The sequence below is a fragment of the Pseudochaenichthys georgianus genome, chromosome 11 (assembly GCF_902827115.2).
Source record: "Pseudochaenichthys georgianus chromosome 11, fPseGeo1.2, whole genome shotgun sequence".
Lineage (NCBI taxonomy): Eukaryota > Metazoa > Chordata > Actinopteri > Perciformes > Channichthyidae > Pseudochaenichthys > Pseudochaenichthys georgianus.
This window is the reverse complement of record NC_047513.1, coordinates 23,138,610-23,164,754: the sequence shown is the minus strand read 5'-3', so window position 1 is coordinate 23,164,754 and position 26,145 is coordinate 23,138,610. Positions and strand designations below refer to the sequence as shown.

General features: G+C 42.3%; 1 protein-coding gene across 1 annotated transcript in view; it reads left to right on the top strand.

The window, feature by feature from the left end:
- Positions 1-26,145, top strand: part of LOC117455381 (electrogenic aspartate/glutamate antiporter SLC25A13, mitochondrial) — a 50,778-nt gene that overhangs the window by 14,326 nt on the left and 10,307 nt on the right. Inside the window, exons 6-14 of the mRNA XM_034094887.1 lie at positions 4,295-4,441; positions 6,491-6,629; positions 11,453-11,546; positions 12,639-12,723; positions 15,037-15,121; positions 16,368-16,526; positions 18,684-18,736; positions 19,042-19,122; positions 24,568-24,708. Coding sequence (XP_033950778.1) covers positions 4,295-4,441; positions 6,491-6,629; positions 11,453-11,546; positions 12,639-12,723; positions 15,037-15,121; positions 16,368-16,526; positions 18,684-18,736; positions 19,042-19,122; positions 24,568-24,708 — 984 coding nt within the window. The remainder of the gene's footprint in view (positions 1-4,294; positions 4,442-6,490; positions 6,630-11,452; positions 11,547-12,638; positions 12,724-15,036; positions 15,122-16,367; positions 16,527-18,683; positions 18,737-19,041; positions 19,123-24,567; positions 24,709-26,145) is intronic.

The window sequence follows — 26,145 nt, the reverse complement described above, 5'->3', positions numbered from 1 at the left end:
CACCTAGCTTTACTTCTACCCTTAAGCAGGTAGAGACGCAGTTCTACCTCCATAAATAGTAAAGCTGGAATATTCCTAGTGTATTTGTGGTGTGTGAGCCATTTTCCAATAAGATGTCTAGACTTAAATCAGGCCTAAGCACAGAGAGGTGCTGGTGGGGGGGAAAGAGCGCCTGAGCAGTGCCAAGTTTGCATCCACACTCACCATGTATTTGAATGAGCTTTTTATATTACACTTAACTTAGACCAGATGGCTTACACACAGTGGGCAGCAGCACAAGGATATTGGGACATTGTTATGTGTTTGCGTATTTGTGCATGCATGTGTGTCTTTACATACGTGTGGTTCTGCATGTTTACCTGACTTATCTCCTTACCATAGTGTGAGCACGCATGCTTTGTGCATCTGTGTTTATGTCGATGTTTGTGAGGTTTTGTGTGTGTGTGTGTTTGTGTGTGTGTGCATACAAGTCTGTGGTGCTGTGGCCAGTAGACGCTGTACTTTGCATTGACAGCGTGCCCAGTCCCCCCCCACTCCTCCCCCAGTCAGTCACTCAGTGGTTTGCAGCTCCTCACAGCAGCAAGCCTGCAGCCAGTTGCACTCATTGCTCAATATGAAATTCACATTTTCTGCTCTCTGTATTTGATAATATCTCACAGCTTTTGATTTATACCTTAATGAATCAAGAAGTCGATATTCAATTAAAATGTCAAGCTATTTCATATTCAACACTGCATTTATTTCAAGTACATATCGTACTGCTTTTCATTTTTTACTTGCTTCAAAAAAATATAATATGGTATATATTTTATTTTGATGCATTCATGTTTTTTTGTACAGTAATATCATTGTGATAACTGACTGCAATTACAGTATTCTGCACAGGTGAAATGCAGGTATCGGCTGACTCAGTGTTATCAGTGACTCCAGTGATTGATGACAGGGCAATTAGGAAAATTGATTCTGGTTCAACATTTCCTGAACCAGAATTTAAATCTGTGCAATTACAACATACTTTGTGATTGCACTAATACCTGCCGCTGTTATGATACTTTTGTAAAAGCATTTGTAAATGTCAGCTGGGAAGAAGAAGTATCCTGTGCAGTTATAAAAGTTGTAGAGTTGTGAAAACCAACACACCATATTCTGAATATTTGACAGGGTTTTCTTTCACGCAGCTTTCCCCCCATGAGAATGTTCCCATCCTTTATTTCCTCCTCATCCTGCCATACATGCATGTGTTTATTGTGTTTTTCTGCCATTGTAACCACGCCACTGCCAGATGCTCACAAAATGGGATTATCGGGGAAAACGTTTGCGCCGCATATTTCTCACAAGGGCTCTCTCTGGCCAATTACTGTCTTGATGGAAGCCAGAGATTCTCACCAATTACATGCATTTTTCCCATCTCACGCGTGGACGCCGGCCAAGGCTTAGCTCGCACTGTCAGCGTGGTGTTGTCTCTGGCAATGATATTACCGTTGTCCAGAGAAGTGGCACATAGTAGCCCATATTATAAATCCTGGCAAGTAAAGGGCATGATTTACACGGAGGGGACTCCACATGTCCCACTTCTTTCCTAAGCACTAAAAAAAAAAAAAAAAAGGGAATTGTTGGCATTGCTCACATTTTAAAAGTCCCAATTATATGTTTGACTCTCGCAAGAATCAGTGGCAGCCCTTAACATCACTAGAGGACTCACTGGCACATGTAAATGGGCAGTTGTGCTTCTCCTTGTATAGTTTGAGCCCTGTGCTGATGACAAGTACATATTAGAAAAGAGATATATATATATATATATATACAACCCTGCTCCACTCATATCTATTTTTTTAAGTTTTGATGGGAGATGGAAAGTATTGCATCCATTGAAAACAAACGGAGATGGCCTGTCATGTGTTTTTATTCTCATCCAAGGACAATTAAAGTGACTGCAAATGCCTCAGCGGTCTCTGGTAGGCTGTCCTAAGCCCAGAGCTGTATGTCTCCTGCCTCCCAAATAAAAACCATGTCCCTGAAACTCTCAAGCTAAGGTTTTAAGAGGCTGAAACTATAAACTGCTCCTTCCCTGTACCACAGTTGTTTTGTTGCTCTGTGTGGTTGGTGTGTGGCTTTTCAGACTTTTGACTTGTCCAGAGAAACAAGATTTCATTTTTTCCCCTCTCATTTACAGATGGAAACAAAGATAAATGCTTACCCTTATTTTTGCATGCAAGCAGAACATTTTCACTTTATATTTTTGTTTTGCTTTTAATTCCAATATTCAGATCTCCTCTTCCAATCCTCCTCCCAGTTTATTCCAAAGCAAAGTGTTTTGACCTACTCGCAACCGACCGGAGAAGTGAGTCACGACTCTCAGGATGCTGACACCAAAACATCTCACCTTATTTATCTCGAGAGTGTTTACATGTGTCAATCTCTCCTCGTTTCCTCGCCTTCCACTTACTTATACACTCTGCGGAGCCCCTGCTGTGCTCGTAGGTGATACTGACACATGGCTGCTACATTTGCTGTTTTGCAAATCTTGGCTCTTTTGTTGCGATGTCTATTCTTACTCCCCTCCGGTCTCCACTCAGCTTTGTGTAAATGTCACTCTTCCCCAGTCGTTTCTCTTGGGTGCCGCAAATGTAGAGTTCGATCAGTTATGCTGTCAGTGAAATATCACTCAAATTCAACACAACAATAAGTCATTGCCTCATAGGGTTTTTTGTTGTGGTAATACCACTTTTTATAGTTCCTTTTATAACAAAAACATTTGAATCAATCAATTGAATAATGCCATGAATGTTCAAGATGTAATCCTCCTTTCAGCACTTTCGTCCGACGTGTGGGGCTCTATTATTCTTGGACAAATGTATAATAATAGTTTATTCTGAACTGAATTATTAAGTTACTTAATGTACTGCCGGTACTTTCTTTGAGAAATGTCATTTATATTTTTATTTGAAAGTTTCTGCATTTACTCAAATGTTGACATAATTCATTCTCGTTATATATATATTCCTATTAGATGTATATATTTTTTTGTTTTAGGACATTTCTAAGTGTGTTTTATAAAATCAGTCAATATAACGTAATACTTCAGTGGAAATTAGACTTTTTAAATAGAGGGATATTCATAGTTTTTCACAATTATTCAATACATCATTTGGTCTATAAAATACCAGAAAAAAAGAGAAATTTCAATTTCCCATTTTGTTGACATTCAAATGGCTTGCTTTATCCATACATCAGTCACTACTACAGAACAACAAGAAAATCCACAAACCTTCACCTTGGAGAAGCTAAAAACAGTGGATCTATTCATTTGTTAATTTTTTGTCAATTAAATAATTTACCATATTCATTTCAGCTCTACATATATGTGGGGAATTAAGGGAAGCTCTTGCATTAATGTTTCTGTTGACTGAACACAATACGTCTTTAAAATAAATTAAGCTTAAATCTGACATTTAATTGGTCAAAGAAAACTCAATTCAATAACAATTGAAGAAAAATTACTTTTGACATTTCTGCCTCATCGATTTTTGGAGTAAAGGTTATGACTTATGACGCGTAGGAAGTGAGTCAACAGCCAAAGCGACTAGTTTTAGCTCGCTGCTCCTAAGCTTACGGCTTGAGCTTTTTCCAATGACTCGTTGTGGATTATTATTGTTCTGATATCCCAGTCTTCAGCTGTAACCAAGTTATTTGTTGTGAGATGGAGGAAGCATGGGTGGTTTGTTTGCAGCCTCTCTCTGTAGACTTGTGGTTGCAGGTACTGATAATGGCTGCTAATTTCAAAGGCCTTATGGGATGTGTCCCCACCGCAGCCTGCTGTTGTCCCCGTGGACCTTTGTGTGTGTTTGCAAGAAGACAGACAAAGTGAGCAGTTGGGTGATTAGCTGTCTTACCTGTGTGTGCACGTCTGTGTGTGCACGTCTGTGTGTGCACGTCTGTGTGTGTGTATGTTTGTACGTTTTCCCTCAAGTGGGTTTAATGGGGATTTGGGGAGAGTGTGAAAAGCCCAAGCGACACCTCACAGTAGGCGAGCCGCTGTGGGGAGAGGAGGCGAGCGTGAAGCCCGGCCAAACACTGGCTCCCCCGTAACTGAGAGGGGGAGACGGCACCAGGGGGCCCATCAAAGCAAAACGCTGTGTTTTTACACAAACGTGTTTATATGAGTGAGTTTATGTGGATTTTTAATTTATGAAGGCATCTTTAAGAGGTGCATGACCCACATATGTGTCCAATAATACGAGTTAACTCCTATGATCTAACTTCCCTCCACTCTTCTCCACACGCCCTTCCGCAGGAGATGCAGCTGGAACATGCGCGGCAGGCTTTCATCCAGCGGGACCAGGACCACAGCGGCTCCATCTCGGCCCTGGACTTCAGGGACATCATGGTCACCATCCGGCCACACATCCTCACATCCTTCGTGGAGCAATGCCTCGTGGCGGTGGGTTTTTGTTTGGCTCTGCGGATCTCTCTTCCATTTGTTGTAGCGTCGTCCACACCTGGGAGCAATGATACTTAAGAGAATATTGTACAAATTGTGGGTTTTGTATTTAGCAGCACCTAATTGATTCATTACTGCAAGACTGTCATCGTTTAATTGAACTTTGTAGCTGTGTTGCTACAGGTACCTCTATATTCATCATGTGTTGTGATATAATATAATTCCTATGTTTGCATACAAATGTTTGTATGACAAAAAGTAAAAAGATGCACACTTCATACACAAACACAATGTTTACATGTGCTTCCACATACTTCATAAGCGATGTTTGCCACTGATGTAGTTGCTAATGCCAGCTAGGAAGGAAAGAGACCTAACATTACTCTATTCTCCTTAAAAGGGTAAAAGGCAAGACTGTTTTCTTCCATCTCACTACCTCGTGCTTGTCTTTTTCTGTATTCCCTGCATTTGTTTCTTTCTCTCACACCCCCACAACCAAACACTGTGGCTTTCTCTTTCCCTCCAGCTGTCCATCTCTCGTTTCTTCGTCTTCCTCTTCTACCTTTTTCTGTCACCTCTCATCCGTCCTCTCTTTCCCCCCCCCCCTCCCTTCATTTCTTCTCTTTCTCAAACCGCCCCTCTTTCTCTCCCTCACTCCCCCGTGTCTCTGTCTCTCTCCCCCAACGTGTCATTAAGTCTAACCTCTCTGGCAGTGTCAAAGCCGAGCAGGCCAGCTGAATGGGAAGAGATAGACGGAGACTGCAGCGCCGCAGTCCATCATCTCTGTGTGTGTGTGTGTGTGTGTGTGTGTGTGTGTGTGTGTGTGTGTGTGTGTGTGTGTGCGGGAGCAGCTGTGCACGTGCACTCTTATTTGTTTTGAACTCTGAGATGTTTGTCTTTTATTTTATTTCTGTCTTGTCTTTTCTTTGTGTGTGTTTGTGTTGCACGCGTGTGAGTCTTGCGTCTGTGTCCATGTCTGGCCCCATTTCATAAACACCTTGTAGACTGTCATTTTCTCCACTGTGTTTACCTCACCGACCAGACGTCTTGGTGTGCTGTTAGTAAACTCTCTCACACACACACACACACACACACACACACACACACACACACACACACACACACACACGTCCTCACACACATATCAAAAAACCCATAAACACTGCAGACACATTAAAGGCGGTATTATGGCAGAACAGAAACAGTGAAATGGCAACCTTTAATTCACTCGCAAAACATGGCAAATGAGCGCCACACTCTTTCACCCAAACATGTTTCTCCTCTGCCCCTCTGTAAAAGACTCTGAGTTGGATATCGGGGGAAGATCCATGTCTATAGGCTCATAGATATGAACAGATACAAAAGTGTATCTCTGTTAAGGCAGTTTCGCCCGAGCCAGAGCTTCCCCCCTTGTTTCAAACTCAGTGAGCTGCAAGCAACCTTCCCAGTGTGTCTGTAAAGCAAACAGTGCCATCTAGTGAAAGGAAGCTCTACGTTTCCCCTTCAAGAGCTGCAAAGCCTCAAGGCTCATCAGATACTTTTAAGTTAAAAAAACTGGCCACAGCATTTATGAAATGTACTGAAAATCACATTTGTATACAGACAGCATTTCGAGCTGCTCCTCTACGAGTTGGAGAGCCTGATTTGATAAAGATGAGATGCTGCTTCACATAAAAGAGTGTGTGTGCAGTCTGGAATGTCCTCTAAAGGCCAGCGTCTATTTTTGATCCTTTACCTTTATCACTTCCTCCACCTCATAAAGAAAGTTAATTAAAGTCTTCGAGAGCATTCGTTGTGCGATGGAAAAAGTAGTGGTTGATGCATGTTTACTTCTCCCTGTGGAGCGTCGGTAAGGAGGAACGTTGATGATTAACCACCGGCATTCATCAAGATTTCCTTTTTGTGATGTGTGATGTTTTTATTCCGTCTTAATATCTAATTTAAAATGTCAAAATGCATATGTTCTGTTTGGACTGCAGTGTGATGGTGTTTGTGTATTTGGATAAGAACTTCTAGCATGTTAAAATGCTTGTCTCCACCCTTGTTTAGGTTGCGGGTGGCACCACATCTCACCAGGTCAGCTTCTCCTACTTCAACGGATTCAACTCTCTTCTCAACAACATGGAGCTGATCAGGAAGGTCTTCAGCACTCTGGCTGGCCACCGCAAAGATGTGGAAGTCACCAAAGGTACACAGGGAGGAAAAGTGATACACTAAATGTATTTATACTAAAAGACACAGGACACACACTCACAAAGGAAATGTGCGACACAAAGTGGTCCTGCACTACAGGGAGTATTATATGTGTTTCTCCAGATATTGTATTTACGTCTGTGTGTTCTGAGGGTGGAAACTTGTTTTTGTTTGGTTTTCTTGCTTCCCGGTGGCATTTAAATGGGCATGCTGGATGTGACCGTGCACACGTACTGCATACCCCACAATCCCTGATGGAGCCTGTCTTGTCTATTAGACATTCTGGCACTGATCTGAGGACTGCTCTTTTTGTCCTGGCATGCTTTTTGGTTTTTAATGAGATTTTTGATTCTTAAAAAAAAAGAAAGAAAATCATTGCCTTACTTTTTGATGATGAGGTGTGTTGTCTCAACCTGCAGATCAATGTGCACATTAGAGAGTTAAAACCATTTTGAAACTCTATCATTTAAATTACTGTAGTGCAAAGATGTAAAGCTACAAGGTGATGAAAAGGAGGTATTATTATATATTCATCCAACAGCCTTTGTCTTTTTTTTAAGACATTTTCTCAATTTTTCTTCGTCTCCCATGGTTAGTCTCTTTAAATCCTTATCTCACTCACTTGCTTGCCCCACTTGCTGTCTCTCATTCCTTTCCTCAGTCCTTGGCAGGAAGCCAAGTCAGCTCTCTCTGTCTCTCCACCTTTCCCAGTCTCTTTCCTTCTGACTCCCTCTCTCCTTCTCTGGCCGTCCATTATGACCTCTCTCCACATTGCCCAGAGCCTTGAGTGCAGCCTTATGATGCTATCTGCAGCCTTATCAGGGGTGTGGACTGTAGCCGACCCAGACCAAGAGCCCATGCGCTCCCCAGGCTGTTCCCACCATGGGTACACCGAGGTTGGGCTTGGCTCGACCCGCGGTGGCCCGTAGCCAGCCAGACCTCCACACAGCCACCACCCATCCACCCTCCACTCCCCGAGTCATTAAGGCCTCCTCTGGGGACTGCAAGTGCTCGGCTTCATGTACCACTGGCCGGCCGACAAACACATACTGAACACACACACCCGCATGTATCCAGTGTGTGCGTATTTGTAACACACCATTTGAAACATTTCTTGCATACACACGAGCATTCAGATGCATTAACACAGTCAAGCATGCACACATGCGTAATAATCCTGATTGATTCCGCATGTGCAACCAGGCCACTGTTTTGCCTTGGGTACGCCATTACAGTGAGTGTACGTGCACAGAAGACTTTTAGAGAACGCACCTTTTTTTTTAGTTAGCAGTGTACACCACAAGGCAATTCATGACTGTGCATCTTTTTGAAGTTAAAACAAATGTGTGTGTTGAATGAAGACACATTATGTGAGCCATTCACATCTTAACAATTCAGTGATTGTTTCCAAATATCTTACAAAATGCGTTTTGTGTTCCCTGAGAATGACGTCTTAACTTTGGTTATCCCTCACGTGGTCTATTGCTCAACAACTATTGAATAGATTGCTCAGAAATCTAGCGAAACATTCATGTTCCCTGATGATTCATTCAAACAGCTTTGGCGATCCCATGACTTTGCATCTAAAGACTTGATTATAGAAAAACGGGTCCAATAATTGTTGATGACTAAATATCTGCAAAACAATTTCCATTCCTGAATTTCCAAGCCTCAATTTCCAAGCCTCAACCGTACTTTGGTGCCAACAAATGAATATTAGCACACTACTGTGCTAGAAGTAAGACAGCAAACATTATTAACACCATATCTGCTAACAATTAAATAATTTAAGACGCACATGTAATAGCAATTTACAGTTGGTCCTTTTTTATTTTTTGTATTGAATAACAATTTCTCGTGCAATGTATTGTTTTCAAATGTGCTAATCAATTCACTTTTAACCACAACAATTCTTGATGAGGCACTCATTAACCACAAGCACCAAAAGGATGTTAAGATGGTAGTTTATGTTGAACAATTATGTGATATCTAGCTTCTTAATTGTTCTTTTGGAGGTGTCAGTATCAGTTCAGACATTTCAGCAGCTATGTACAGAGCAAAACTGATGTATGATCTGTGTCCTGCTACACAGGTTAATCTTTAGCTTAGATATCAATTATCAAGGAACTGTGAAGTTGAGACAGTTGTGAGGGACTTTGCCTTTCCTTTTAATACACCATGAAATTGACCACTTCACAGAGAGGCAGGTAATCATATAATGTGGTCAGAGGATAGTCAAGTGTGTGTGTGTACATGTGTGTATTGGTGACTACAGGCTACAGGTAGACAGGTTATCAGCATTGTGATCTGTGATCACCGCAGACAGACTTCTGTCTACGTCTGAGTGTGTGTGAGAGAGAGTTTATTCTTGTGTAAGTATGCTCTCTCACATGCTTGTGAGCATTACCTGCATATACCCATGGATATGTGTGTGTGAGAGACACAGAGAGCATGCCTCAGTGGTAAGCTGAGCCTCGGCGGGTGAATGGCTCCAGTGTAGGACGACTTTGTCACAACCCCAGCCTGCTGCTCTTTGAATAAAGCAGGTCAAACAATGCTGACTCCTCCACTGTAAGCCAGCCTACAATCAACCTGTTCTTTATTCCACTGACAATACACAGGTCTTAAGTTACGCCATACTAAAGCTGCCTCAGAAGAACTCTGCGTTGCCATACTTTCAGTTTTCTTTTTCTTATGATAAATTTAACATGCTTTGACACTTCAGCCATTAAAGTTTCAACAAAGTCACACACGGTAAAGTACAAAAAGTGAAGTCTAAAACTGGTATAAGCGATAAGTCCCGGATAACAATTCCTTTATGAATGTCTCCACTAGTGATAGGAGTGAAAAGAACATCACGAAATGCAACTTTTTACCGCGGGGCATGAACTAGTGTTCATTATGTAACTTGCCATTCATCTGTGTTTAGATGGAAATACCTGTCATGGCTTTACAAGTAGCTAGCCTGTCTTTTGCTGGTTAACACAGACATGCAATGATATTGAATTAAAGTTACAGAACAAAGAATATTAATGTATCTTGAATTGGTTTTATTTTAGCAGTATTTGCCATCCCAGCTGTAACTTTCCAAATTCCCACTCTGTCATCATATTTTGGTGCATTGTTTGTAACATGATATTGATTGATGATTTTGAGTTAATGAGGCTAATGGAAATATGAATCGGATGAGAACAAAAGAGATGTCAGTCAGAGGAAACGGATTTTCTTTGTGAAAACAGATTGTGTGTAGGTGATTCATTCAGCTCAGCACTACTTATTTAACTTAGTTTCATGATGAAATGGCAGTTTGACATGTAACTACTATAGCAGTTGGGAAAATATAGCACGTCAAAGACAAAGAAAAATGTAAGTTTTAAAAGCAGAAGGCATTGTTTGATGCTTTTGCAACAGGTTGTTGTCTGTGGACTGCAGTTTATTGCATTACACAATTATTTTTGCCCCAGGCCTACTGTCCTTACTGCCTTTTAAAGCCTTGACAAACCAACCAAAGTCGTTAAATTGATGTCAAGTTCCTTTGCCATGCCAATATTATGGAAATAGGAAATGACAGTTTATTGAGGAGAAGCAATACATATTCTGTCCTTGTTATAAAATGGGTCAAACATATTCTCAGTGAGATCTGGGCTCCACTCAGGCTGTTCCTCTATTCTGTTTGTAATTGTCATGGACTGAATCCCACAGCTGAGCCAAAGAGTTGATTGTTTGCCTTTGGTATGTCTCATTTTATTGCTCTTTGCTGGTGATGTAGCCATGTTGCCTCCATCAGGGCATGACCTGGCATGCACTGATGTAGCCATGTTGGCTCCATCAGGGCATGACCTGGCATGCACTGATGTAGCCATGTTGGCTCCATCAGGGCATGACCTGGCATGCACTGGGGCAGTTTGAAGCCAGATGTGCAGCAGGCTTGGAAAAAGGCCAAATGCCTTGAGTTGAAAGAATAGTATGTGACATTTCCAAATTATAATATCTATTGTGTATATTTTGTTGAGTTGTGTACTTTCATTATAACAAATGGGTCGAACAATTTTCCAACCTAGAGAAATCCATCATTCTAATCGCATCACGGTAACTGTCTGTCTCATTTGTTTGTCTTCAATGATGACGTTTGTCCTTATTGCGTCAGTGTTGTGGTCGTCTGCCAGAAGCTGTCATTAGTCAGACTTTTTATCCAGTTTCATCAACATATTTACAGCATACTTTTGTAGACCTTTGTCTTTTTTAACTATATATTCACACCATATAAAGGATCTTGTGGATATTTGACCCTTGTAATGTAATAGTGAGATGGGAACTGAGGCTCTGGAGTCACCTGTGATCTGACATCGCTGCACCAGTGTCCCTGAGCGTTGAGCTTGTATCTGATACATTCAGAAGGTGCTCAGAGTTTGCGGTTTCTCCACATTGAAAGGAGGCAGTTAAAGTTGCTCAGGGATCTGATCCTGATGCTCCCTTTGTGCCTCGCTGTGGACGTCCCCAGACCCAGAACACACTGGATGAATTATACATATCCCATCTGGCCTGGGAATACCTGGGGATCCCCCAGGCTGAGCTAGAGGATGTAGCTGAGGAGAAAAACAAGCCTGGCTGATGAAACATCTGCTGAGTGCACTGCCAACATGAACTGGCAATGATTTAGAATTGAGATATTTGTATTTTATTAATATATTACTTTTATTCCCTATTTTTATTTTCTATCTGAGTGGTTATCTGTAACATACTGTAATCAGTATCTTAAAGTGTGGTGCTGTTGTTTTTTGTAAAAATGTAAAAAACAAATGTTCTCTTTTTTTGCAGAGGAGTTTATTGTGGCAGCTCAGAGGTTCGGTCAGGTGACACCCATGGAGGTCAACATCCTCTTTCAGCTGGCTGACCTGTCAGATCCTAGAGGGTAACACACACACACACACACACACACGCACGCACGCACGCACACGCACATATCTTTAAAGAGGCACACACAACAAGTATACTAGCTTTGATTTAATACCTCCATTTTGATAATGTATCCGTGGTATAACTTCCTTTTTCTATTTAATGTAGTCTAGGGGTGGATAATACAATCTCTGAGGAAATAATCATAAGTAATGTGTATATGAAGGCTAAGCAAATATGTGCATTTAATCGATTTTTTACTCACAACTGAATTCATACTTAAGTCATTAAATGTTTTACTCAGTCAGTCGGGGAGTTGTAAATCTATCCCGCTCTTTCCCCCCATGGTGCACCTTTAGCCCCGGGGTCGATACCTCAGAGAGACAAGCGCTTTCTTCCTTCTCAAACTCCTCTGCAAAGGATCAAAAGAATCAGACATGACTACATCAGTGCCAGAGAATCCTCTTTCAGTCCAAAACCAATCCAAACTCCCATTTCTTTAAGAAAAAAGGGCAATCCAGGCCCTATGATCCGTGGCACACAACAACTGTATGCGTTTCACATTCCCTCACTTCCTTTGCGTCTGCCTCGCGGCCCAACCAGCGCACTCATAATTCCTAACCCCGGCCTGAGACACCACCTGATTATTATTTCTGGGCAATGGGATACTTTAATAGCCCTCTCCACTCCCCTTGATTGGAGATGCGAGAGATAATAGCCCCAATATTCAGACGAGAGGGGTGGGAGCGGATTTTGGCGGTCCCGGTTCCCTCAGCCTGGGAAATCTGGGATCGCCAGTGAGAAATGCAATGGAAAGACTAGGAAAGGCAGCAGTATTACATCCAAAGGTTAAATATCTTTGTTATACTTGGGAGTCGTCAGTTCCTATAGATCAGTTGCCTCGCTCAATCATGCCAAGCACAGGCGTAGATTTTTGAATGCCACAATGTTTTCAATGATGGCAAAGTATCCGAGTAACTTCAGACTGACAGTTAGCGTTGCCAAAGGTCATGGACATGGTGATGTATCGGGAAATAATGTATTCCTCTGAGAGTTTTTACAACCTCTGAAAGTTACTTGAAACCTCTCCTCTCCCTCTCCTCATCAGACGTGTTGGTTTAGTGGACATTGAGCAGATCGCTCCGCTGGAGGAAGGCGCCCTGCCCTACAACTTGGCCGAGGTCCAGAGACAGGTACAGCATATGAAGACTTGTTGATGTGTTTGGTTTCCTCTTCCACAAGGGCAGCTCTTTTTTGCGTCTCAATACATTCTCTGGGGCTAGATGTCACCATGCAGATTTGTAATTAATGATAATGATATCTCCTGTTCGCTCGTAATGAATCCCTCGAAACACAACATGTGTTTGATGCCAGGAATACACAATTCATTCATTGAGATATTAAAGACTATGTATGTAAATAAAACACTGTAAACACAAATGCAAACAACTTTTGTCAGATATAGAGCAGTAAGTTTGCCCCCAAAACCTGTCAGTACTGCTTATTTTCAAAAGTGCATAACAAGGTTTGGACCAAGTTGTCTCCACGTAACTTTCCATCATAGACTTAGAGAGGATTTTTTTATGAGAGAAAACTCTTCTAGACCTCTCCTTGACATGTGGTTGATGTCTTACAACAGAAACCAGACACAACTCATAAATCCAGGGAGATAAAGTCAAGCAGATCCATCCTCGAGGCCTAATCATTCTCTAAAGTCCTTTAAAGTGCAAAATAATAGACGTGCAGAAAATTTGCAGCAGCTGACAAGAGCAATTTGTAATGAAGAGGAAGAAGGGGGACGTACGGACAGCCAGACAGATGAGCAGCGTTTGACTGTTTTCCTTCTCGGTCTGAGTTTTGATGCCTGGTGGGTTCCAGCTCTACAGTGAATGCTTGGCCAGGCCATATTGGAGCAGGCGGGGGCCAAAGGGGAGAACGCAAAGGGGCCCAGCACTACACAGACGCCAGTCCCACCACAATGAGCCACTTTAGGCCCTTGTGGTTTGGCCTCAGGGGCTGGCCGCCAGCTAGCTGGAGCTCTCTCTCCTCATCCTTAGTTCTCTCCATTTCCTTTTTTGATCTACTTCTCTCTCCCTCTAACTTATTTCTCTACATGTTTGTCGGTATGCATTTTCTCTCTGTTAACTTGTTCCCTCCTTCTCCCTCAAACATCCAGTGTTTCTCTCCAGTCCTCCCTCTGCAGACAGCGCTGAGCAGGATGGTGGAAGTGGAGAAGGTTGTGTTTCAAGAATACATTTTGGCAGGAAGAAACCCCTGCGAATGAATTGTAAGAGGGGGTGGGAGTTCAGTCTGACAGGTGGACCTGTTCTATAGACTCCCATCCCCCTCACACTCACACACACACACATACATACTTACAACTCTCCACCCCCCCTCTCCTCAGGGTCGAGACCCGGGCAGAGCAGACAAGGCAACAGGTACCTCAGGTGGAGGGGGAGCGTGGCTAATGTTACGGTGTGGCTAATGCTGGCTATTAACACTCTTCTGCTCTTTGCACATGATGGTGATGATAACTAAGATCCCTTTGATTTGATTGACATGCCTTCACACAACAGTCTCGACCAGTTCTTAGTTAAGCATGGGGAATTCTCTGAGACTGGCAACTGATTAACCGATGGTATAAGCTTTGCATATGTTTGAACTTAGGTAGAGTAAAGAGTATGTTTATTGGAAAAAAGTCATTATAAACTGATTTTTTAAAGATTTTTCTGAAGTATTATAACATCTGAAATACACATCTGAAATATATTATACTCGGCCAGGACAGAGAAAGCTATCTAAAACTAAGACTGCTTAATATCTCTGTATTTCTCAAGATACATAACAGATATTCAAGTGCACAAGTAGACCCATTTTAATTTCATTAATGGTATCTTTTTACTTTCCAATTTGACTAACTGACGATTTGAAATATAATAATAATTGACCTGTGCAGGGATTTGTGTCACTTTCTTTAGTTATTTGATCTAATCCTGAAATTATTTGTTTATTAGCTGATTAGTATGTCCAAAACATAAATCTACAATTTGAATATGTTCTTGTTTTGCTTTCAGAGTAATCAAGAGTCATAAGCACGTCATCTCAAGTTATGAGAAGTAATGATTGGTATCATCTTTATTTGTGTATTTGTGCACTCTCACTTATCACAAAACACATGCTTACTCATATATTCAACACGCTTTATACTCTTACTTGTCTGCAGGGTTGTATTAATTGACCATTTTACTGTTTTAAATGTCCATCATGAAAATGGGACATGCTCTCCAACACTTTAGAGCAGGTGTGACCACTGATTGATTAAATAGCCTCTCATTTAGCCTGCAGGGTGGTGGAATCAGATCTGTGGCGTCCAATGTCTTGTAAGAGAAAGCATCGGAGTGCATTTGGATTGGTGGAGAAAAAATCATGTCTAAAACAGTGTCATGTCTCTCTGTTATTAAATCATGGTGTCTTCTGTCTCCCCCCCCCCCCCCCGCTGTGAGCAGCAGTTGGGCGGTGACGTCTCCCGGCCCATCCTCACCCAGGTGGCCGAGTCGGCCTACAGGTTCTCCCTTGGCTCGGTGGCAGGGGGTAAGAGTCACGCCCCATTGGCTCCCTGCATACCTTCACCCCACCTACCTACCTGCTTGCGTGTCTACCTGCCCCCCCCCCCCTCTTTGCCCTCTGCTGTCCTCATAAGAAAAGGGTGAGAGAGAGAGAGAGAGAGAGAGAGAGAGAGAGAGAACAATGGCCCCTCTATTGCCCTTCCCCTTGCTTACAAGAGCAACGGTTGCTGCCCTGCTTCTCTCTCTATCTCTTTCCCGCCCTTCACCATCCTCTCTCCCGTCCCTCGCCTCTCTGGGAAAACCCTTCTGTGTGGATTCTATTGTACCTGTGTGAGTGATCAGAGGGAGGTGAGGGTGGGGGTGACGGGTGGTGCCTAGGTCTTGTGTTTGGCTTCAGACTCCCCACTGTTTTCTACTCCTCCCTCCCTTCATTCCTCCTCCTTCTATCCCAAGGGAGACAGCTTAATAAGGAGGTACACATAAGAAGGGATGGCGGACCCCGCCATCCCTTCTTCTGCCTCGGCCTCTCTCTAATTAAGTCTGTCGCCTTGGGTCGGTTATTTTTGTTTGTGTCCGTCTGAAGGGCCAAAGACACTGGAAATCAAAACACTTCCACGTCTTTCTTAACCCCAACCCCACAGACTTCCCCTTCCTCCTCCGCCTTTACCTCCTCTTCCTTTTTAAAGGGTCAACACACCCGAATTACAAAGACATAATATGTTCTCACCTCTCTCCAATTGTCTTGAGCAGAGTTACCTGCTTTTTGTTTGTTTTCCACCCCATTGTAAGCCAGTCATCTGAAATGTGTTTGTAATGCTCACAGCGACTCTATTACTTCTTTCTATACGGTTCGAACAAGAATTCAAACTGAAGCTGTAACTGCACACATTTCTCATGAACTGCTATTTTCAACATAATGAATGCCTTCTGTTCATGATTTGGTTTATGTTTTTATTGAATTCATTTGATCTACACTTCTAATTGCACTTCAAACAGGTCATTCTTCAATGTAGGCTTAAAGTTATTATCATTAAACACAATTATGAGCCTAACAACATTCTCTTCTCTTTACTCGTGCTCAACTATCTCTGTAGCATCCTTAAGCTTCTCTATATTACTGTTGGAAAACACAAGAAAGTAAGGGGGGGATACAATTGTAGATAAACCGACGGTGTCGATCATAACTGTGTGAACAAATCACCTGTGTGAATACATGTATTAAGAATAAACAACATGACCAATAGCAATAAGCATGTTCTATTCCTCTGTAGCTGTGGGGGCCACAGCAGTGTACCCCATTGATCTGGTGAAGACTCGCATGCAGAACCAGAGGGGCAGCGGCTCCCTGGTGGGAGAGCTCATGTACAAGAACAGCTTCGACTGCTTCAGGAAGGTGGTGCGCTACGAAGGCCTCTTCGGCCTTTACCGAGGTCAGTATGCATGTGTCATGTCAAATATAGGCATACTGTAAAATGTTGTTGCAAACTAGTTGATAGCGTCTTTAAGGACTCCATGCATCATCCATCTTGCATTTTAAATAAGCCAGGTTTATTATTTAAGCATTTCCCATGCAAACCTGCACAGGCAATGTACTCCTTCTTGAGCCCATAAAATACAATGGTTTTAGTGGAAATGCATTTAGGAAGTAGTGACCGTACTGCAGTTGTGAGTTTGTAAAAGGATGTTTGGATATAGTTTAGCTGTTGTTAAATGGGACCCTCGTTTACTTTATTTGATCAAGGAGTTTTACTTTTTTAGATGCTTTGTTCCTCTTGGAGCGATCATGTAAAAAAGATACCGACTATCTTAAAGATTGAAACGTGACACGCGGGGAGTAATCGATTTTCTGATAATATTTTATAAGGTACATGATTCCTTTAGGTACCATTTAAAATAAATCCATCCAAAATGTGTATACACGCAGCTTTTCAGGAAAATCAACCCACCGGTAGTCAAATCCACAAAACAGGTTTTTAAGGAGAGGGCTGAGATGTGAGAGAAGAAAGAAGAAGTCGAGGGGACAATAAATGTGGAGGGGAGAAGAAAAGTGTAGGGTGGACAGGAGGCTGTATGAGTTCACCTCTCTGCTGACCTGTCTCCTTTGAAGTGATTACCGGCTGGCTGGGGACTTTCAGAGCAGGACAAAGAACGTCACACGCAAGGCCACATACCTTTAGGCATGTGTCAAGATGTGGTGATGTCGCATGTCTGGACTTACACACTCGTGCACAGACACTGAACACAAGTATGTAGGCATGCACACACAGACATGCAGGTACTGCTACATTTAGGTACGCACATACCAGGGCACGACATCCCTAATGACTACCTGCCCTGTCTGTAGGAGCCGGGGTTAGGGTGTCTGTGTCCGTATTGTTGGGGTCGGATTGAAGAAAGATTGAAAAAAGAAAAGTCCCCAGGAACGGTGGCGGGGCCTTTTTTTAAATCCCATGGTTCTGATTGACAGCACCGGGCTCCCGAGAGGAAACTTGAATGCTTGAATATCTGTGGGAAATACAAAGGCCATGAAGGGTGGAAAGGCTTCACAGACGCAGAGACAGACAGGTCTGGCTCCAGAGAGATGGCCAGACGGGGATCCTGACAGCCAAACTGTAGTTATGTACCTAAAGTGCCTTTACTGAAAAACTCAGGGGAAAGAAATCTGCTTAGCTAAAGAATGTGGAATCAGCAGGGTAACATTGGCACACAACTAATGTCACATTTCATTAACAAATGAGAAATAGGAGCATTATTTTATGATTTAGCCAAAAAAAACGAGCTGTATTTTCTCATTTCCTAACATGTGTGTGTCTTTATTCTGTGCTGAAAGTGTGTCGGCATTCGGGGAAAACATTTATATAACGTTTTCAGTTTTCATGAGGTCCAGGCATTAGGTCTTTGTGCCAAGCCAAATTGACTATATGATTATGTGTGTGTGGCCTCGCAGCAAAACTACTGTAGAATATCAAGTGTGTGTGTGTGTGTGTGTGTGTGTGTGTGTGTGTGTGTGTGTGTGTGTGTGTGTGTGTGTGTGTGTGTGTGTGTGTGTGTGTGTGTGTGTGTGTGTGTGTGTGTGTGTGTGTGTGTGTGTGTGTGTGTGTGTGTGTGTGTGTGTGTGTGTGTGTGTGTGTGTGTGTGTGTGTGTGTGTGTGTGTGTGTGTGTGTGTGTGTGTGCTCCTTGCCTTTGGGCTGGGTAGGGGGCCAAGTTTCATTGTGCTTCGTTGTGATTATTTTGTTTATTTTTACCCTGCTCTGGGTTGTAATTGAGGTCTGCGTAAACTTTTGGTCGGTTTGTTTTATACTCTGCCCTTTTTTCCTATTCTGGGAAGCAGTTTCTCTCTCTTCCTCCTCTCTTTCCCCCCCTTCTTCCTCTCTCTCTTGTTGCTACTCTGATGTCCCCACACTCCACATCAATAGATTTCATTAGCGTCTGCAGGATCTTGCAGGGTCGGACGCATGCAGCGGGAAGCCACACATCATGTGGAGTGTGTGGAAGTGGCATATGTACAGTATACGTATGTGTGCGAGTGAGTGGGGGTACCACAGCACTCTTTTTTTCTAATCATCTCCTCGTTTTCTAATGATAGGTCTCGTACCACAGCTACTGGGTGTGGCGCCCGAGAAAGCCATAAAGCTCACAGTAAGTCACTGCGAAAGTACACAGACACACAAATGCACATTTACACACAGAGACATCCATGAGGTGCTTTCATTGCTCTTAACTTACATGATGCTATAGATACTACACATACACACAGACAAATGAAAAATGAAAAGAAAACGAGAGCAAAAGATTAACTGTATTGTATAGTGCAACTTTATTATATCCAGTCATTTTTCTGCATTTCCAGGTTCTCATTAACACAATGTATATCGACTGTACATTTATACCATGTTCCACCATGCCCGTTTTGAAAATCTCTTGCCTGACCTTTGTGTTTTTAGGTGAATGACTTTGTGCGAGGAAAGACTCGACAGAAAGACGGCACCGTCCCGCTGGCAGCTGAGATCATGGCTGGTGGATTTGTAAGTTAACTTAATGTGTTACAAGTAAAGTGTAGAACTAGTGGTGAGTCCAACTATTTCGTTTTCTTAAACAGTATGTGTGATTTTTTTTATACAAAAAGCCTAATAAGATCTCAAACGTACATCAAGTACATACTATTTCCAGTAACATATAACAATAATCAAACACCTGATGTTACAGTGGCTTACATATCCCACAATGCAATATGGCAACGAGGATGCCTCCGAGATGCACAACAGGTTTGCATTTTCTATCATTCTTGCTATCAGGTGTTTGCAGGAAGTGACAGCTCAGCTTCCGAAAACTGTAGATTTGAAGTATGTCAAACAAAGTACACGTATTGTGTATAAAGTGCACCGTAAGCGATTTTGGACACAGCATAACAAAAGTGATAATAACCCAACTTTTAAAAAAGGCATTAAAAAGCCTTCATTATTTGTTGCATTCGGTTGCTCTCAGTACTTATTAAGAATGATTTTTTTATATTGGAAAGCTGACCATACCTAACATACTGTAGACTGTTTATGAATTATGGTGTGATTTCTGAATGACTAAAACAGCAGTGCAGAGTTTCTTGATTGAGTGAGGTTGTCATAACATCTTAAAGCCACAGTTCGGGACTCAGTTCTTCACTTAGTTTCCCAGAACCCAAATCTCTCCTTAAACCTCTATAAGACTGTTGTCAGTGTGAATATGGCCTGAAATATTCAGCATATTTGCAACAGTGTAAGTCATTTTCTCAAATACAGTCAGCATTAGATATTTCAGATTTCACCTTCTTTTCCAAAAAAGACATGACGCCTCTCTCTCTCACCCTCTTCATTACCCTGGCTCCTCAAGTGCACTGTACTGATATTATCTGGCACAGTACACAGACAGTATATACAGTACTAAGGCAGCATACATCTCTTAACTATGTTTACGGGTTTTCTGAGTGCCGCCTCTTTGACAGTTGAGCAGACAGACACGGAGCTGTTTGGAGTCCAGGAGTCTCTGTGTGTTGATGGAAAGTAGAGAGATCACACATGAAAGGGCAAATGATTATACTGTACATGCTCGCGTATGTGTGCATGTATGACAAACAGAAGAGTATACAGGCACGCACGCACGCACGCACGCACGCACGCACGCACGCACGCGCACACACACACACACACACACACACACACACACACACACACACACACACACACACACACACACACACACCTACACGGAGGAGATGAAGATTGACAGCGGCTGCTACCTGAGACCTCTACCAGTCTGTTACCTGCTCCCCTCCCATCATAGGTTTTGATCACTGAGCTGTCACAGACTACCCCAACACGCACGCACGCACGCACGCACGCACACACACGCACACAGGCTGGCAGCTTTAGCCTGAGCAAATGAAAGAAGGTCTTTCACTCAACCCTCTTTTGATGCTGATCACTAAAGCAAAGTATTTCAGGATACACAAGTCATTATGGGTTTAGCTCCACTCAGGCACATTCAATTGACCTTATTAGTTCTAAAAATATGTTTTAAATAATGTTCTAGCACACTAGATTTGCTGTACATTTTGTTTTTTATGTGAACGATTTTAGATTGTGACAAAAATGAAAAAGTGTAGCAGCAACCACAGGAAAGTTAATTTACTGAAGAAATGTTCTGCACTGTACTGGGTGTGAAAAGTAGTGGTTCCCTATTCTATACAAACCCATATGGATTCAGGAGCAGAACAAAAACAGATGCAGAGGAGAGGATAAATGTAGAGGAGAGGAGTGTGGATGGATGGATTTTTCCTCTTTTCCTCAGTGAGCCGTCGTGACAGCTCCTTTCATCCTGGCTGAGGCCCCAGTGTTAGTGCTGGCACTGCACTCTGCCTGCCACTTTATCTAACACACACACACACACACACACACACACACACACACACACACACACACACACACACACACACACACACACACACACACACACACAACACACACACACACACACACACACACACACACACACACACACACACACACACACACACACACACACACACACACACACACACACACACACACACACACACACACACACACACACACACACACACACACACACACACACACACACACACACACACACACACACATAGATGTCGAACCCTCCTGAACCCTGTTTTAGTGAGGCTCCAGCCACAGCACATGAAATCTGTTTATATCATTTGGTAGCTGTGGAGGTGTTGCTTTGGACCACAGTGTCAGCCTCAGGTCCACAGTCTATAGAGCAAGGGACAGGGACAGGAAGAAGGAAGAACAGTGGAAAAATAATGTGAAATGTTCACTTGCTGTGCCGTAAACTTCTCTTGAGGCGTCTTTGTGTCCTCCTTTATCAATGGTCCTCATCTTTCGTCTTTTCTTGCCTTTTTAAATGTCTTCTAAAGGAGATAGTTTAACCCAAAAATAAAAATACATATTCTTCCTCTTCCCTGTAATAGTGTGAGTTGTAAGATGGAAATATCAGCCATAGAGATGTTTGCCTTCCTTCAAATATAATAGAACTAGATGGCTCTTGGCGTGTAAAAAATACTTGGAAAACCTCAACAGTAATGTCTCTTTCCAGGAATCATGACCCGGTTACTGAAGATTATTCAAAGACGTTGCAGTTTCATGTAGGAACTATTCTTTCTCCCAAACTACACCCGTCACTGAGTGCGCCTCTTACCCATTAGTAGATGCATGCTTCCTTCTCCATTTCTATATTCTTTGCGGGTATAGATAGCTAGAAAAAGACAGCTCCAACTTGAATATGTATTTTAGATTTTTGGTTGTTCTGTCCCCTTTAAACATGCTCCTGTCCTCTTCTCACCTCTCTCTCTCCTGCTCCCTCCCTCTCTAAACCTGTGGCTCAGCACCATTAAGCCGCAGTGCTGGGTTGCCAGTTTCTAATGATTATTTGGTAAGAACGGCATGCCCCGTTGACTGAGCTGGCGGGATGCTTATCTGGCAGTTACTGGCCTGCATTTTAGGACTTAAGTTTCACAAAATACTTACTGGGTCATTGCTGAGAGAGGGAACAGGGTGAGCCTGAGAGTCAAAATACAATAATACTTTGTTCGTGTTCATTGTGAGTGTAGCACAGTTTGCATCTTTGTAATGAGTTTCTTATTCAGGCCTGATTATCAAAGAATCTTATACACACACCAAGACCTGCACGTACAGCACAATAAGGGTCGTCAGTACAAATGAAGTGTTATTCATGGAGTGATGGAGGGAGTTTTTGGCGTGTGAATGTCTCGTGCGGTGGTTCTTGAAACTTTCCTCAGCTCCTGGTAGGAGCTGTGGTGCGTGCATAAGGTGCTGACGTCCCAGGTTTCTAAGGATCACCTTGCCTTGTAATTACCTGGGAATCATCAGAGAGCAGCCGACGCTGTCACTCCATAATCACAACCCTCAACCTCTCTGCCTCCTCCTCCTCGACCTTCCCTCACTTCTGTTGTTTGGACTACACCTCTGTCTTTTCTGTCTCACCCTCTTTTTCTCTCTCATTAGCCCACTTTGTTTATTTGTCTCATCCTCTATTCGTCCCGGACGCTCACACGTTTTTGGAGGGGTGTTCCACAGTAAAGTATGAACGTGCAGAGTACAGAGAAAGCTTTGCACTGTCACTCATTTTTCTCTCATGTTGTCGGGTCTAATTGTCAGCGCGTCTCTCTGAACAATGTTGTTGTTTACTCTCCTCGACTAAACAACATCTCCAGATTCATTAGTATCCAATTGAAGCAGCCAACACTGCTCGAGGCTGAAGCCAATAGCCTCTTGATGTTCACGCTATTAGCCAGCACGTAATCAAGGAGTTTATTTCTATAAAACAACTCATAAAGAGTTAGCTGTGAGATGTAGCAGCTTCATAGCGGCAGCCCTCCTGCTATTCACAGCCTATACTGTGTGTTATTTAGAAAACACACCTTCAATGAGACTATTATGATATATGTGTCTCCCTCCTCCCTCTCCTCTATTAGGCAATATATGGTAACACTTAAAACTGAGGGAAATTGAAAAAAATTGGCCCATGTTGCAGATTTGGAGCTTGATGGCTTCCCGTAAGGCAGGAGGCGACAGGCACAATCCATCATTCATAACTGACTGAAGGAGGGGGGGGGAAGGAGCGAAACGACAACAAACAGACTGTTTAAGACAGAAATGGCACCATGGCAACCGATTGCTATCTAATTGCGATGTGCCGCCGTTTTTCGTGTAGCTACCGTAACCACTGGCAACCGTAGCAAGAGAGAGACAACATTAGAGAAGATGAGAGAGATCGTTTGAGGGGCGGTCAAAGCAAGAAGAAGGGAGAGAAAAAACTAAAAAGGACATTCAAAACGAAAAAGAGAGACAGTTAAAGGAAGGCACAGAAGTCAGAAAAAGCCCTCAATATGAATCTTCAAACGGTGTAAACAATTCTCAGTATTGAGAAGCATTCTGGAAATGCCGTCATGTTGCCCGACTAGACGCAGTTAACCATTCGTCTCGCCGCAACTGTAGCTCCGCAGCTACCTCTTATACTTAAAAAGCCCTGCCGACCTGAAATGCACACACACACACACACACACACACACACACACACACACACACACACACACACACACACACACACACACACACACACACACACACACACACACACACACACACACACACACACCAGTCTGAACACGCCGCAGTATTGTTGCCCTCACAAGTACACGTTTGGAGAACGGTGAGAGGTTAGAGGGAAGGAGAGAAGTCAGAGTCCCCGCAGGGCCTGAGTGATGAAGACAAACAGCTGACAGGCTCCTCTGCATCAGCTGGATTTCCCGCTCCTCTCCTCCTTTTCTCTGCGTTTGTTTTGCAGCTGGTTGCTGAGGTGGCACTATTAAGTTACATCACTTAATGCAATTCAAGCAATACCAAAATATATCTGGATTTTGTTAAAAAATTCAATCGAAATGTTTAAATGAACACAACAACACACTTGAAATCTCGTTTTAAAGACAGACATAATTGGGTGTTGTTTGCTGCAGCCATTATATTAAAGTCAGTTTTCAGTTTTCACTTTTATATATTTTTTATTTCATTTCTTTATTGATTTTCACTCCAACTCTCTTTCTAGGATCATTGCTATACATCCACAATAAAACGTTTGTACGTATGTGAATAGATATGGATGTATGGTAGTATATACACTATACTTGTATGTCGGATATGTGTGTGTTTGTATGTATGTATCTCTAGTTATATTATTCAGTTTGCTTCAGGCCCCCCCCAGCATTTTCTCATTGTCTGTGCCTCGCTTTGTAAAACAATCCTTATGTCCGTATAGGAGACAATGTTTTTGTTTTCAGCTGTCCTGTTTCATGTTTGACTTAAGTCTCCAATCCATTGTCTCCTCTTTTATGTTTATTTATTGTTTTATTTGTGTTCCATCAGGCTGGCGGCTCCCAGGTGATCTTCACCAACCCTCTGGAGATTGTAAAGATCCGTCTGCAGGTGGCAGGAGAGATCACCACGGGGCCGAGGGTCAGCGCCCTGTCCGTCATCAGAGACCTCGGCTTCTTTGGACTTTACAAGGTGAGAAACATGGCAGGGGTCAGAGGTGCACATGTCTGAGCCACAAGTCGTTCTTCGAGTAGCTTTTTCCACCCCTGCTACAGTATGTTGATGTTATCTGCTTGTATTTTACCAGAATATGCAGAGTTTTAACATGCAAATGCAATTCAACTGCTATTAAATATAAAATGAAGAGATATGTAAAGTGCAAATGAAAGGGCCGTTTTTATACAACTTTTCTGAAAGTATAAATATCTGTATTTTACACAAGAAATTAGACTTTTCATACTTTGTTTTATACTTATTTGTAATGTAATCTGTAGAATGAAGAGCAGCATAATCCCTGAAGGCAGCTAACTTGAAATGCTACAGACTACATACTCGGAAAGTTATACCTGAAGTATTTTGTTCAGTAGTTCTATTTTGCTGGAGTCACAGTAGGATCAATAAGTGCCGTTACATATTTCTGTGAATTTAGAAATGCACAAAAACAACGTTTCCTGAAAAATTCCCCGTCATAACTTTAACCTTCCATGACGGTTTCATGCCAATCTGTCCTCTTGCAGTAAAACCCACAAAAACAATATTTAATTTAGTCTCTTAATAACCAATATATGTAAGCATGTACTGTACCTCATTTATTTCAGAATAAAACTGTTAGGGTATTCAGTTTGAAAAGCAATCAATAGGCTGAAGAGATGTACCCGTCTGGCCAATACAACATATGGTTATGAGTAGTGCTGCGTACCGGTACGCCGAACCGGTACTGGACTTGTAAAAAGTTTCGGTTCAAGTCCGGTTAAAACCGGAACGTTGGGAACCGGTACTTGGACTCGCAAAAAAACTACCACTTACGTATATTCTGGTTTCTGTGGTTATTTAAACATTCCCTGATAAACGTTATTCAGCGGCAATAAATGAGTGCTAATCCCAGTGTGCTCAGTGTACAACATCACATGTCATTTCACCTTCGATTCACGGTTTGAAAACGTAGCATTTCGCCACATGCTAATGCTAACCGGAAGTGAAGACTTTTCAGAATAAAAGTATTAAGTTAATAGTGTGAACTTCCGGTTTTTTCAGAATAAAATTGATTTAAATTAAATAGTGTATTTAATTCAAAATTACGCCATATCAACATTGATTTTAATTTCTAACAGTATGTATGTACATCACTATGTATGTAGTATGTACTGTATAATGTACACATGTAGAGTTGTAGAAAAGACATGGTGTACAGACAGTACAGTACACTCTGACTGTACAGTCACTACAGTGTAGCCTATACTGTATAGTAGGTGTGTAACAGTGTAATGCGTATGGTCTACTCTACACTCTACCTTTCAGCAACGTTTTAGGGATTTAGGCTCAGTCAGCTCAGGGACTGTTTGGTTACTTTAGTTTGGTAAATGAAATAAATGTTTGCACTTTGTAGTAGTTCACTGTAGTTGCTGTCAT